General features: G+C 42.1%; 2 protein-coding genes across 5 annotated transcripts; both read right to left on the bottom strand.

Annotated features, from left to right (window-relative positions):
- Positions 1-710: 710 nt before the first annotated feature.
- On the bottom strand, positions 711-3,719 carry LOC139369907 (tumor suppressor candidate 2-like). Of its 3 annotated transcripts, none has more exons than XM_071109186.1 (4): positions 3,498-3,719; positions 1,641-1,881; positions 1,332-1,452; positions 711-1,212 (listed from the first exon to the last, which is right to left on the bottom strand). In XM_071109186.1, the coding sequence occupies exons 1-4, from the start codon at positions 3,517-3,519 to the stop codon at positions 1,147-1,149; spliced, it is 450 nt and encodes a 149-aa protein (XP_070965287.1). In that variant the 5' UTR covers positions 3,520-3,719; the 3' UTR covers positions 711-1,146. The 3 variants fall into 3 exon arrangements, with proteins under 3 accessions (XP_070965287.1, XP_070965289.1, XP_070965288.1); XM_071109188.1 differs by lacking the exon at positions 3,498-3,719 and adding an exon at positions 2,510-2,529; XM_071109187.1 differs by lacking the exon at positions 3,498-3,719 and adding an exon at positions 2,298-2,430.
- Positions 3,720-3,891: 172 nt separating this feature from the next.
- LOC139371317 (ras association domain-containing protein 1-like) lies at positions 3,892-12,946 on the bottom strand. Of its 2 annotated transcripts, XM_071111634.1 has the most exons (7): positions 12,628-12,946; positions 11,616-11,994; positions 10,145-10,257; positions 6,050-6,157; positions 5,506-5,797; positions 5,253-5,368; positions 3,892-5,149 (listed from the first exon to the last, which is right to left on the bottom strand). In XM_071111634.1, the coding sequence occupies exons 2-7, from the start codon at positions 11,971-11,973 to the stop codon at positions 4,970-4,972; spliced, it is 1,167 nt and encodes a 388-aa protein (XP_070967735.1). In that variant the 5' UTR covers positions 11,974-11,994; positions 12,628-12,946; the 3' UTR covers positions 3,892-4,969. The 2 variants fall into 2 exon arrangements, with proteins under 2 accessions (XP_070967735.1, XP_070967737.1); XM_071111636.1 differs by lacking the exons at positions 10,145-10,257; positions 11,616-11,994; positions 12,628-12,946 and adding an exon at positions 8,803-9,331.
- Positions 12,947-14,414: the final 1,468 nt, after the last annotated feature.

Below are 14,414 nucleotides of genomic sequence, written 5' to 3'. Positions count from 1 at the left end.
ACTCTTCTTGCTAAATCCATCAGTATGGATAAAACACGCTTTAGGAATTTATGATCATAAACAAGCCTCACCCATTCGAGAGTAACCCATCTCAGAGGAAGTTGCTCTACAGAACATCAAAGGAAGGAATGAAGGAGGAATTACATCATTCTGACCCCTGGCCCTGAAACACACCCAACCACATTCCATACAATTACAGGGGCCAGAGATGGCCATTATGCCCATAGCCAGCCGTATGCTACTAGAGAGCAAACAACACTGAAACAGACAATATGTCATGATCATGAACCATTAGATACTGTACAAATTATCATTAGAATATTTTCCCGCAAACCTTCAATTTGTATATACAGTACTTCACTTTATCATAAACAAGTAGACATATGTCATGTCATAATCATCTTAAATTATTCAAAGTCAATTGGCATAAAAGATGACTGGCCCAAAAACGTTACAGAATCAAACCTATGATGAGACCCACCTGTACCAGAGCACTGCCCCCTGGTGCCTAAACTTAAATACAGCAGAGAAAAAAAATATTCACCAACAGCTTCCCAGGACTATGATAACGAGAAAGAGAAGGACTAGTAAATTGAGCCAATCAGTCTTTAAATTGCAGAATACAAAACCATCGATATTGTGACCACATTGTTATGGAACAAAACTCTGAACCATATGTGGACTTCATAAAAACAGGGGATGCCTCAGTCTTTTAGCCTGGTAAACCATTTATTCAAGTATTTCCAACTCAGACAGATATTTTTTTTATTTACATTAAAAGTTCACTAGTGCAGGTCTTGGCTCCAATCACAGGGGCAGACATAGATATGATCAAATTGAAAATGGTCAACATGTACTGTGGGAATTCATAAACCTTCCCTTATCTTGAGCTACCTTTCTCTCCCACACATACACTTCTCTACATGTCACAAAAGGCAGTACTTTTACTCTATCCTCTATCTTTCACCAAAACATCTATCCGCCTCCCCTTTCTCTCCGCAACATAGCTTCAGTGGTCTGTCCACAGCTGTAGTCAGACATCTCATCCATCTTCTCAGAGGAACACCAGCGTTCAAGATGGAGCAGTTGTAGTGTGGGGCAGCCTTTGACTGACATCTTTTCCACATTAGACCAGCCCAATGTGATTCACACCTCACAGAGGATGACAGGAAAATCTACATGGATCCGGGGATGGTTCAGCTTCACAATTCCCTACAAAAAGATAACAATACCCACAAGAGTAATTATAAACAAGAACAAGAACCATGGGTAACTGGGAACCTTTCCAAAACAGAGTCTGGGACTCTCAAGTGATCATCCAATCAGCGTACCTGAGGTATGAGGTTCTTCTGAATCCTCTTCAGCTTGGACCTCTTCCGGCCATTTTTTGTCACCAAAGTCTCTTCATAGAACTCATGAGCCAGGTCCCCATCCTCATCATAGTAAAGAGAGCTATCAAAACACACACACACACACACACACACACACACACACACACACACACACACACACACACACACACACACACACACACACACACACACACACACACACAAAAAAAATAATAATCAGGTATTGGAAAGCATTTCACTAAGGATCACATATCATATAGGCTACATATTGCATTTAGCAAACATTACCTCCTCCTTGTGAAAATAAATGGGGTTGCTTTTCTGGTCCCTTTGAGGCGGGTCAAAGACTGGTCTTCTTGCCCCTCACTGCCTGAATCACCTCCAGCTCCTGAACCAGCAAATGGCCAAGCACCTTTCACCTTGGACCCACTGCCTCCCATCTTCAGTGATGGGACATTATCCCCTGTGAAACCCCCTAGGCAACGAGTATATGAGCTGTACAGACAGTCAGTTGTCTCCTGGTTTGGATCTGAAAACAAGAACAGTTATGCCATAGGCACTGCTGATAAAACACACAAGCTGTTGCGTTAGCTAGCCTGATGTTACCACATAGGCCAAACAATAGTTAGCTAGCAAGTTAAATACCTAGGTTAGCTTGCTAACTAGTTGGCATTCAAACGGTCAACTTAACATTAGCTAGTTATAGTAGTTAGCGAACGACGTTGGCCAGCTTGGCCAAGATGGCTAGCTAACGTAACACTGTTCAAATTACAGTTGATAGCAAACTAAGTTATCTTAATAGAGTAAATTAATTAAGCTTTTAAACTGCATCAACCAAAGCTAGATAACTATCTCAGCGGCTGTTTGCTACGCTAGCCTAGTAACTTAACAATTAGCAAGGTAAGCTGACGTTAGCTAGCGGTGTATTATGGTGACAGCACTTACAGTAACATATTCATTATTTTAGCTGTGACTTCTATTCGTCCTTGGAGTAAGGTAGTGTTGATCAAATACACTGTTGTTGTTAAATAGCTAAAATGGCTGGCTAGCTAGTACAGATCTCAAAAAACAATCACGCCATACGTATGGTCTAAACGATCGAAAGAACCGCACTGTTGGTCAGCTGAGCTTGCGCATGAGTGACATAAACAATGTACCTCTAGCCAGTACAGAGAGGATGTAGGTAGATGTTTGCACAATATCCTTTACTAACTCTGTACACCATCACAAGGAAATAATAGTAACATTATCTTTGTCAAAGTTTGCAGTCCAAACACTTAAGACACACCCTATCCCCTCAGTTTTCAAATTAAGTGGACACTTTTGATGACGTTTCATGACGTTTGACAAGTAGACATTTGCAGGGCAAGGGAGGCAGGAATTGTGTTGCATCTTTTTTGGCATTGTATTCATGTAAGAAAACTGTGGCAAGACATCAGTAGATTTATAATTTAACACATTTATGAAGATCTTACAATATTGTGGAGAGATGTACTGCTTGAATTCTTTACCTACGATAGAAATAAGCTGAAACATTTATGTAATTAATTTCATTATTCTTTTGGCCAAATTTCATATTGACAAATGTACATTTACAAACAAAAAAACACATATTCTAACCTTACAAAAATAAATTGAACTGTATTTTAAGACAATTAAATACTCTACTAACAAAAAGCTGTTAGAATAATGAGTATGTATGTCCCTTAAGATCCTTGTATAATGTGATATTGTACCCCCTAGCCCTATTGTCCATTGTATATTATGTATATATACTTGTGTTCCCACATATACTTCCTGTATTAATTTGTTGTTAATAAAATAAATAAATTAAAAAGGAGGCAGTTCATCCCGCGATGATTGTGTTTTCAGCCACAGGTACTTGTGGGTGCTTTATATGCGCAACAGTCAATTATGATTGCGTGTCTACTTATATTAAATATATCATTATTAATATACGCCTACTGTATGATAGCTAGCTAACTAACGTTAGCCTGCCTAGCTGGAACTTCTGAGGAAGGGAAATGTTTTTATCTGCAATTTTCAAAAGATAACCAAACATATTTGCTTTTAACGAGACGTGTTTGTGCCGTCATGTGCATTAGTAGCACAATTTCAAACTTATTTGCATTCGTTTTTACTTACACTTATATGTTGCCTTCTCCATTGATGTTGTTTTTAAGTTTTCGCTGACTTTTTTTAGCGGATGTACAATCGTCGCGAATTGAATTATGGGGAGTTTCAGACCCCGGAATTAACATAATTATACACTCGCAAAATTCAATGAAAACGATGCCTGGGGGCCTTACGTTGCAAACTTCCCTTGCTTGGCTAATCATTTGGACCACCCGCCAAGATGGCGACGGAGTATCCCCCAAGGGCATAAGGCGAGGGTAAGTGGAAGAGAGTGTGTCTTTTAAGTATTTGGACCGCAAACCATATACTCGCAACTAGCCATAACTGCCAAGTGAGGATAGCATTATTTAGTAAACGAATATCATCCCAATGGAATACCCCCATCACCAAGAGACACCACACCTTTGTGAAGGATATCTTATGTGAACAGTGCTAATTTATTATTGTTTTGTAAAAAATATATTGACACTGGACATGTAAAAACATTTTTTTTTTGAATAATTGACAGTCAAGGTATTATTTCAAGCAATATAGACATGTACTGATAATAGGAATTTAATTCTCAACTCTATTATTCTGTTGTTTTAGGTTTAAAATCTCATAAAGAACATGAAAAGATATACAAACAAACAAACATTCCATAAAAATCATCAGCTTCCAGTTCAAAGTGTTTCGAGGATGAGATTCCCCTATCATTTAAATCAACCTGGGGATTGTTCTCTCAATTGACATTCACAGTGCACCCAACACATGGGGCACTCCCACTCAGTTTCATAAAGGGACAGCAAAAAGAGTAACATCCATCACAGTACGGATGTGCAAGAGGTATGTGGCAGACATTGGGGTCAAATGGAAACCTGGGGGTACCTACCTGGCCCATAATGTCCATTGCTTGTTATTCTGACTAGCATTTGGGTCTGGAGATACTGAGGCAGACAGCACCTGAATATGTTCAACATTTGTCTTAGCTAGTAGGTTGGCTACCCTCTTATTGCTTGGCATTAAGGGAGTTAAACAGCTTTTTGATATGGCTTACCCCACTCAGGTGTCTCAAAATTATCTTTGATCGTTACCCCAAAGCTATAAATGATATAATCTATGGACCCTACTGCCAGCAAGAATAATGTGATAAACACTACGAACCAGGTAGCTCACCCAGGATAGTGAAATGGCGCCCCCATAATGAGAGGCAGTACTGGACAAAGCCAGTCTCTCATCAGCCACAGTTTCATATACTGTTTCTCAACTCTCATTATCAACAGACTCTCTCCAGCTGTACGGCACTTCTGATAGCTCTCACATTCACACGCGCTTGCCCTCTTGCTCTCATGCGCCCTCTCGCTCTCATTCGTTCTTTCACTCTCCTCCTTTGAGGGAGGTGTCCACTTGTGTTCTCTGGGATCTTTGGATGCAGTGATGACTGGTCATCTTGTGATGGTTGTCAGTCAGAGGTGCAGGTTGTCCCATAGGCGACATGTTTCTCAGCCAGGGGTAGAACCACTAGCGGAGGAACCACCAGGGATGGAAGCAGCAGCTTGGGCCTCCTGCATTCTGGTGCGGGCCAGAGCGTAGCGCTGCAAAATCTGCTTGACATGCTCCTCCTCCTCACGCTGTAACATGCGGACAAAGTTCTTGAGCTCTGGCATAGAGAAGGCATCCCACTGGACAGAGAAAGGAGGGAGACAGAGCATTAGTGTATGCTGCACAATGTGAAATGGCCATGTTGGTTTGAGAATGAATGCCCAATGCATGCTCAATACTCACGTTGACCTCTCCAGTCTCATTCTCTTTCAATACCAAACTGAGGGCTTTCTCATTGGGTCCAGCACACAGACGCAGTTCGAGTGGACGCTCGTCATCAGACAGCTTACGTAGGAACACTGCGAGAAATACAGGAGGACAATATAATTAATCAACTGTATTGCACCTCGTTGTATTTATCTACTGTATGTGATGTCAATGCAGAACAAAGAACAGACATGTGCTGCCACAAAACCGGTCACAGAGGTAGGCTTACCTTGGTCATGACGCTCGGTGCGCTCAAACAGAGCAAACTTTCCAGGGTTGTCCACCACAGTGAACTTCTTTAGCAAGGCTTCGATGACCTCACGAGCGCATGTCCGGGAGCTGATGTGTAGGTGTTTAGATGTATCCTTGGGCAGGTAGAAAGAGGTGCAACGTTTTACTCCCCCATTCTTCTTGCCCGCACCATCCTGTGTTGCAGTACCCTTTCTTGGTGGGGGAACTGACACAGGTCGTACCAGCTTGAACTGGACCTTTATGAAGCCAGTGAAGGAGCCATCTTTGTTCTGTTGAAGAGAATGAAGAAATGTTGGCATAAAATGTAACATTAACACACATTATCAACATGTTATTGCATAGTAGACATTACATTGTTGGGGTAATTCTGCAGTATTGTAACTGAGCAATTACTGAATTACTCGATTTATTACAATGTTACTACAATGGTATACTAGATTTATTACAATGTTACTACAATGGTATACTAGATTTATTACAATGTTACTACAATGGTATAAGGGCAACTTGTTAGTACTCACCAGGTTCATAAAGAGGTTGCTGTTGATTTGAGCATTGTACTCCTTCACCTTCTGCTGGATGTCTGTGCCTGACAGCTCCTGCTGCTTCCCACATTTGACCTGCTCATCCTGACCAGAGAGAGAGAAAAGGGAGTCAATATTTCAATAAGCCATTTATTGGCTACACTTTAATTGTCGAAGCAGCCGTAAAAGCCCTCTTTCCATTTTGCTTTCTCTCTCATCTTCCTAAAGACAAAAAGGGTTATCTTGGGAGTCTTTTGTGTTCTACCACTTTAAGCCAAGTTTAAATGTGTTGCATCTAAAATGATGCCTGTAAGAAATGTGTTATGTGGGCCTAATGGGGGCAAACTAACACCCCACAACATTTCATATTGAAAAAAACTCAAATTGATTAGAGGGACAGTTAAGGAGGCACGACATATCGACCAATTGAACTAAACATTTAGTTAAGAAAATCAGCCCAATGAAAATTCCCAGAGGTGGACAAGCTGGGTTTTTTTCCCGCAGTAGCTGAGAGGAAGGAGGCACTAGACTGGTGTAAGTCAAAATGGTATTGAATGAGAAACAGCATTACTGCTTTTTCAGGACTTGTTGCTGCTGTATAATGAAGAGTTGGTAAATGTGCTAAATAGCAACCTATGCTTCACAGTGCTAACTTCCTGTAAGCTCCACTCCTTCCTTCACAAATGACCACCGGTTGCATCAGATTCCAAACTTCCTGTCAAGTGTCAACGTAGCCATAGCTTACAATAGGGAAGTAGTGGAGCACAATGATGTCAGTGCTGACCAATCCTAGTTCCTGAACTCCTATCTCTGAAGAGGGAGGCACCATGGGGGAACGTGCAGCTGTTTGTAATGTCTGCAACGGCTTTGAGCTGCATTCTTTAATGCTGTGTTCATGTAAAAAAAAATATCCCCCGCCCGCTTGAGATGTCTGGTATGGACACACGGTATCCACCACATGTGTGCACTTCCGGTGTCTAGTGGTGCGTTCTTGCTTCCTGTGTGAGGATGTTATTCAGGACATATGATGCACAAAACGTAGGCGCATCAATTAGGGCAGTATTTCCCAACCCTAGTCCTCAGGTACCCCCAACAGTACACATTTTTACTGTAACTCTGGACAAGCACACCTGATTCAACTTGTCAACTAATCATCAAACCCTCAATTAGCTGAGTGAGGTGTGTTTGTCAAAGGCTACAACAAAACTCTGTATTGTTGGAGGCACTTGGGGACCAGGATTGGGAAACACTGAATTAGGGGACCAACAGTAGCTGTTTTTCGTGGAGGGGGGAGGGATGATCCATAGATCAATAGCCATTAATCTCCATGGCTCGTGCTACCATCAGTACCCAACATGAGTTCTCCTCTGGGGCAAAATCGCAAGAAAAATAACTAAATCAGTAGGAAAATCACAGGGACAAATAAATAACTCTTTAGGAATGGTGCCATTCAAAACTATATTGCTCTTGTGTTGTTTATCCCACTAATCATGTTCCTAATGCGGAGAGTTAGCTGATGTTTACACATTGGAGAAATGAATGGCCACAGCTGCCCAGAATTCATGGCGCACAAAACTACATAAAGCAATGTCAAGCTGTGAAAAAAAGATCAATAAACCAGATCAATAACCTACATCCTAATGCAGATTGAAAGGCTGCTGAGTTAATGTCCTACAGTTAATTATTAAATAGGCAATCACAAAATGAGAGCCAACTCATTCTACTAAGGAGTCACTAATGTTCACGGTGACGTTATCACTTTGTACTGTACTCTGTATAATAACATTCAAGATGATGTGGAAATATTAGTTAATCAGACATGATTATATTTTGCCATTACTCATTCAAACCCTGCGGAAATATGTGTGCAGGCTTGTATGCAGACTTGTGTGTGCAAGCTTTGTAAGTGTAATGTTTGTTCAGATGTGAGAGTAGAACACTGAACAGTAGGATACATGACTAGTGTGTTTGTGTTCCGAAACTTAACTAGAGGTACAGTATCATGGGTGCGTCACTTAACATTAATTTGTGAGTGGTTCTCAGCATCAGGGTGTAAGAGTCATCATTGTAATATAGATGTTAAGCAAGCCAAACTGCTTGCTTAACCCGGAAGCCAGCAGCACCAATGTGTCGGAGGAAACACAGTACAGCTGGCAACCGAAGTCAGCGTGCATGTGCCCGGCCCGCCACAAGGAGTCGCTAGAGCGCAATGGGACAAGGACATCCCAGCCAGGCAAACCCTCCCCTAACCCGGACGGCGCTGGGCCAATTGTCCGCCGGCTCATGGGTCTCCTGGTCGCGGCCGGCTGTGACACAGCCTGGGATTGAACACGGGTCTGTAGTGAAATGTTTTACACGTGTTTTATATGAGAGGTACAGCAGATCCCAATTATAATTTTTTTTAAAGGAGCCATGGTAGAGTTACTCGGGGTACTACAGCAATCACGCTATTAGTGAATAATGCAGCGGTCTAAGGCACTGCATCTCAGTGCTAGAGGCATCACTACAGACCTGGGTTCAATTCCAGGCTGTCTCACAATCGGCCGTGATTGGGAGTCCCACAGGGCGGCACACAATTGGCCCAGTGTCGTTTGGGTTTGGCCGGGGTAACCCGTCATTGTAAATAAGAACTTTCCTAGTTAAATAAAGGTGAAAATAAAAAAATTAATTAAACAGAAATATTCTAAATGGAAACAGCTTGGTAGGCAATTGACATAGTCCTGTCTGCCTGATAAAATTATCATTCTTACCTTCTCTTTCTTGGATTTGCAAATGAATGATGTGCGAGCAGTAAAGTACTGCTCGAACTCAGAATCCGAGTCCCCACTGCAGTATCCGCTACTGGTGGAGCTGCCCCACGTCTTCCCGAAGGATGGGCTCTTATCCGAACCACTGACCGCGTCTTGCATGATCAAAATGTTGCAATGTAACGTTAGACTCTGGAACGATATTGCGATTAGACTTCGCTACAATTTCTCAAATTGTATCTAATTCTGCTTTGATTGGAGCACTAATAGGCGTAGTTTCCCGTTTAATAAAACAATTTATATCTTAAAATGTATCCCGCTGTAATAAACATGTAGTAACTACAGCAACTTGAGATTCACAGATAGTGTGTAGCGTATTCAGACTGCTAGTATAGTTAGTATCTCCCTATAAACTTCAACAACGTTCTAAAGCACGTTTTTGTCGGTTTCCTGTTCAATCTGGCCACGTTTCGGTTTCTCAAGACGAGCAGAGAACAGGATGCGGGACCAGCCCCCGCCTTTCCATCTCTCTCCCCGGACGGCGGAGGCCCCACCCAGGCAGTTGAGATTAGAAAATACACAAAACCAGCGCAAACGGCCATGATTGGGCGCTGAGGGAAAATTAGAACTCCCATGACATCATACCCCTCCCCCCCTTTTCCTGTCTGACAATAATAAATGCGACGTGAGACGATGAAAATCATGTGAGGATTCAGATGATAGCAGAGCATAGGGGATTCACATAACATGACAATTGCATGACATGTAGGCCTAGGATTCTACAGAGAACACCACTTTAGAGAAAAATAAATATATCAGATAAGACTAGCTCCCGAGTGGTGCAGCAATCTAAGGCACTGCAGACCCTGGTTCGATTCCAGGCTGTATCACAACCGGCCGTGATTGGGAGTCCCATAGGGCGGTGCAAAATTGGCCCAGCGTCGTCCGGGTTTGGCCGGGGTAGGCCGTCATTGTAAATAATAATTTGTTCTTAACTGACTTGCCTAGTTAAATAAAGGTTAATTAAAAAATACAAATAAAATACATATAAATGATTGATGCCCATAGATAGGGTACTGTAGCCAAAGGGAATTGTGAGAGAGAGGACCTGAACTGAAAGGACCTGACACAGGGGGATCATGGAATAGAAAGAAAAATGAATAGAAAGAAAAGAAGACTAGGGTGATTGATTACAGAGAGTGTGCAGACACCATGTCACCACAAAGAGTATGGCCTGAATAGTGGATAGGTGGTGGTCATGACACACGACATGGCCGGTGAATGAGAGGTTGAGTAGAGAAAACAAATGAAATGACACGCATACATCAGATCTTGAGGTTCTTACCACATTTGTATCAGTCTCTACAGCACATGTTTGTTCAACTGTGGAGCCACGATCCAAACTGCAATCTAATTGGATGAGAGGTCGACATCGATAGTGACATGTGAATCCGCAATCTGTGAGAAAAGATAAGTGATTAATCAAATTTGTGCCTTCTCCACAGATGTAAGGAAATGTCAGCTATGAAAAGAAGTGTTGAGCACTGGCACGGAAACTTCCATTTACTCAATTTAGGACATCAATTCCCTCCAGTTTTGGGACATTTTGAGATTCTAATTTATCTGCTGTCCTCCACTGGCCACATGGAGTCATTACACGTTTGACAGAACTAGTCACAGACTAAAAAATATTACTTCAATTTGGTCACTAACTAATCAAACAGGACATGATCAGACAAGTATTGCTAGACAGTAGAGGGATTATTTGACAAATAAACATGTGTTGTCATGAGATTTTACCAGTATATTCCCCATACATAAACAGGTGTATTCATGAGATGTTACCAGTATATTCCCCATACACTTCAGACACAGGCTACACTTCTCAATTCTCTCTCCACACATGTAATGGCCACACATAACATAACCGGTTTCAGCCAGAGGAAAGGAAGTTCATAGTGTAAACTTTGAAGATTATGCATGCACCTACACAGACATAAAAAAAACCCACTAGATCCATCTTAATGCCCTGAGGAATAGACTGCCGCCAACAGCTGACTGAATTTGGGAGTTTTCCAAGTACTCCAGAGCTAAAACAGGGTTTTAGCGAGCGGTTTGGTTCTCAGCTGGTTCGTCGCTGCTGGGAACGGTAATGTCCCTCTTTGCAGAAACTCCTCATTAAAGCCTGTTCAGGCTTAATGAATACTGAGTCCTGTGAATAGAGCCCATCTTACAAAAAGCCCATTTAGTCCATCTGAGAAACAATGACTTAAAGCTATATGGCCTAGCATATACATAAACAAACACATACAGTATATCCTATGCACACACAAACAGGCTATATAATACTGTAGGACCCTGGTTTGCACGGGCGGAAATCAACTCTGCCTCTTTACCATGCTTTCTATGTCTACGGACTAGAGGGTCAAGGGTTCGCGCCACACTCCTTGCCCGTTTCATTATATTGGTGTCAGAAGTGGGATAACCTGAAACACATTCTCATAGGCTAGCCATAGTTAAACCCTATAACACTCACGCACATAGGCCTACATAACACAGGAGGCTGCTGAGGGGAGGACTGCTCATAATAATGTCTGGATTGGAGTGAATTAAATGGTATCAACCACCATTTAATTCACTCCATGGAAACCATGTGTTTGATACCATTCCATTCATTCCGTTCCAGCCATTACTATGAGCCCGTCCTCCCCAATTAAGGTGCCACCGCCTGTGACATACATGTATGCAGACATACAATCCTAATCATTATCATGCAAGTCAAGTCAATCCTGTGCAGCAGCAGAAGGCAGACTCACTGGCACAGCGCAGGCTCTGTTTGTACAGTCCCCAGATGAAGTCTCCACACAGGTCACACCAGGTGGGCTGGGCATGGCTGCAGGGCTGGAAGTCATGTCCCTCTCCCCTCTCATCTGTGAGCCGTGGGTCCAGGCTATCCCCCAGCAGTCGGATGATGCCCACCCGGCTGAGCAGCTCTGGGACCTTCCCTGGGCTGATCCGCAGGGCATTGGCCCGCTCCAGGCGAGGTGGTGAGCGAGGCACCTCGCAGCAGGTCAGCTCTATCCGGTCATTGTCATGCAGCCTCAACTCACGGAGCTCAATGAACTCACCCCAAGACATTCTGTTAGTCACAGCTTCAGTTCCTTCTTCACTCATAGGCAATCATCACACCTGTGACTAAAAACAATAATACACAATCCAACATCACCAATCATGAAGCACCAACTCATGGACAGGACATTGGCCTACAGTAGTACATTGTTGCTAGCCTTCAAATGTGGGGAGAACTTCCCATACAGCTATGCTTCCCTTACTATAGAAACCACGTCTTGAACTAAATAAAATAGCCTACTGAGTATGAATGAAGTCATTGTTCCTCGACATAAAATGATCTGTGTTAGTACTTTAATATAATTTGCCATTTGCTGCATCAATAAAGTGGTCTAATCGGCAATAATAATAAAAAAATAGCGTTTTAAGGCTATTTTATAATTGTCCTGTTCTTTATTGTTTTAATAACGGAACACGTTGCCGTCTATTATTAAATACCAAGATAACTAGTTATATTAATTTGCATACGATCAAATGTCAGATTATATAATCGAATAAATCGCCAACATTCTGCTTCAAACATGTCGTGAATAATAATTGTAAATCAGGCCTACATGCAGCCGTTTAGCGTCACAGATGAAGATGTATGAGGGAGGAGGGGGTAGCCTAGAAACACAAGAAGCAAGGGACCGACTCGAGCCTATTTCACATAATTCATAAAATTTGCTATAGACTTGTTTTGAAAGTTTAACAATTTACCAAATCCGGGATCCACCCCGCAGCGGCCGATGCCTCGCCCCTGATGTTCTTCTATCGTACCAAGTTTCCATATAAGTTATTACGAATAACGGAGCAGAGGTGGGCAGTTTCGCGTCTGGTCTGGAAACAATGTATTATTGGCTACTTAACGGAAATACCCCAATTCGAAAAAAAAATCGAGATTATCAGCAGCGCGTTTACTTTATAACGACCCCATCACCCTATTCGGACACCCCAACATGTGACGCAATAACAAGACAAGAAAATGAGAGAAAGACGAGAAAGTGAAGAGCAGACTACTGTTCTTGACATCCGGAATGTGTGCTTCTGAGTCTTGAACAGTAGAGCGGGCGCGGAAGATGTGTGTGTGTGTGTGTGTAAATCCCCCAGCCCTCCATCGCCATTGAACACTGTGTATCTGTGTATCTGTATGCTATTTTATTAGTGACATTCAAATAAAAACTACGTTAAGGATAATAATTTACTAATCATCCATTGACAGTATATGTTATATGTTTGTCAGTTAACTTGTGAACTTCACAGGCACACCCTTTTTTACTGTTCAAGACGTGCAGAGTCTAAACAATCAAGTGGGTAAAGTTACTTTGAAATACTACCCAGTGAAATGGATACCGTGCAGTTACCTGAACAATGGGCAGATTCTGATCCCAGGATGACTGACCATGATGATGAGTCAAAACATGAGGCCACAAACTTTGGAGTTTCTTGTAAAACATTTTTCTATTTCACATCTATGACAGACGCATAGGCTTATTTAATTGTTAGAATTGTCAAAAAAATGTGCTAAACAACTTGTAAGATGACAAGCTAATGAGGAGCCCATTATTACAATTTAATTAGCAAGTCTTGAGTTGTGCTCCTTCCCAGGTTCAACCTGTGAGTTCCACTCAGTCTGAGATCAAAGGGATATATCACGTCTGAGATCAAAGGGATATCAACTCTGCTTGATATATATATATTTAATTAATGTTTTACCTTTATTTAACTAGGCAAGTCAATTAAAAACAAATTCTTATATACAAAGATGGCCCACACCGGCCAAACCTGGATGACGCTGAGCCAATTGTGTGCCACCCTTTGGGACTCCCAATCACGGCCGGTTGTGAAACAGCCTGGATTCGAACCAGGGTGTCTGTGGTGACTCCTCAAGCACTGACAAGCAGTGCATTAGATCGTTGCGCCACCCGGGAGCCGTCAACGTTTGCATTAATACAATCTAGAAGTCGGAATTTAATTGAGACAGACAAACCTCAAAAGATTAACATTAACAGTCCAAAACCATAACAATTGCATTCAAATCCCATCCCAAATTGCATATAGGCGAATATCTTTCCATTGACTTGTCACCACATAAGACCTCTCTTCTCTCTCCCATCACACTTTTTTTTGCCTTTACCTCCCTTATCTCCCTTATCTCACCTAATTTGCTCACATCGTATATGGACTTGTTTATACTGTATTATTGACTGTATGTTTGTTTTACTCCATGTGTAACTCTGTGTCGTTGTATGTGTCAAACTGCTTTGCTTTATCTTGGCCAGGTCGCAATTGTAAATGAGAACTTGTTCTCAACTTGCCTACCTGGTTAAATAAAGGTGAAATAAAAAATTCAGTCCAATATATTGCTGATGTCCACCTTTCTCTCTTCGGGAGTTATGGTCAAGTCCTTCTAGAGCTTTTCTGTGGCTTCAGTCATCAGTTGGCAGGCCGCCTTGTGTTTGGCCCAGTGCTTCACCTGGCATTCCCTACAAACACAGAGCAGCAAC

The sequence above is a fragment of the Oncorhynchus clarkii genome, chromosome 17, assembly GCF_045791955.1.
Source record: "Oncorhynchus clarkii lewisi isolate Uvic-CL-2024 chromosome 17, UVic_Ocla_1.0, whole genome shotgun sequence".
In the NCBI taxonomy this organism is placed as follows: domain Eukaryota; kingdom Metazoa; phylum Chordata; class Actinopteri; order Salmoniformes; family Salmonidae; genus Oncorhynchus; species Oncorhynchus clarkii.
Note: the sequence above shows the minus strand (reverse complement) of the source record. Positions and strands in the feature narration are given on the sequence as shown.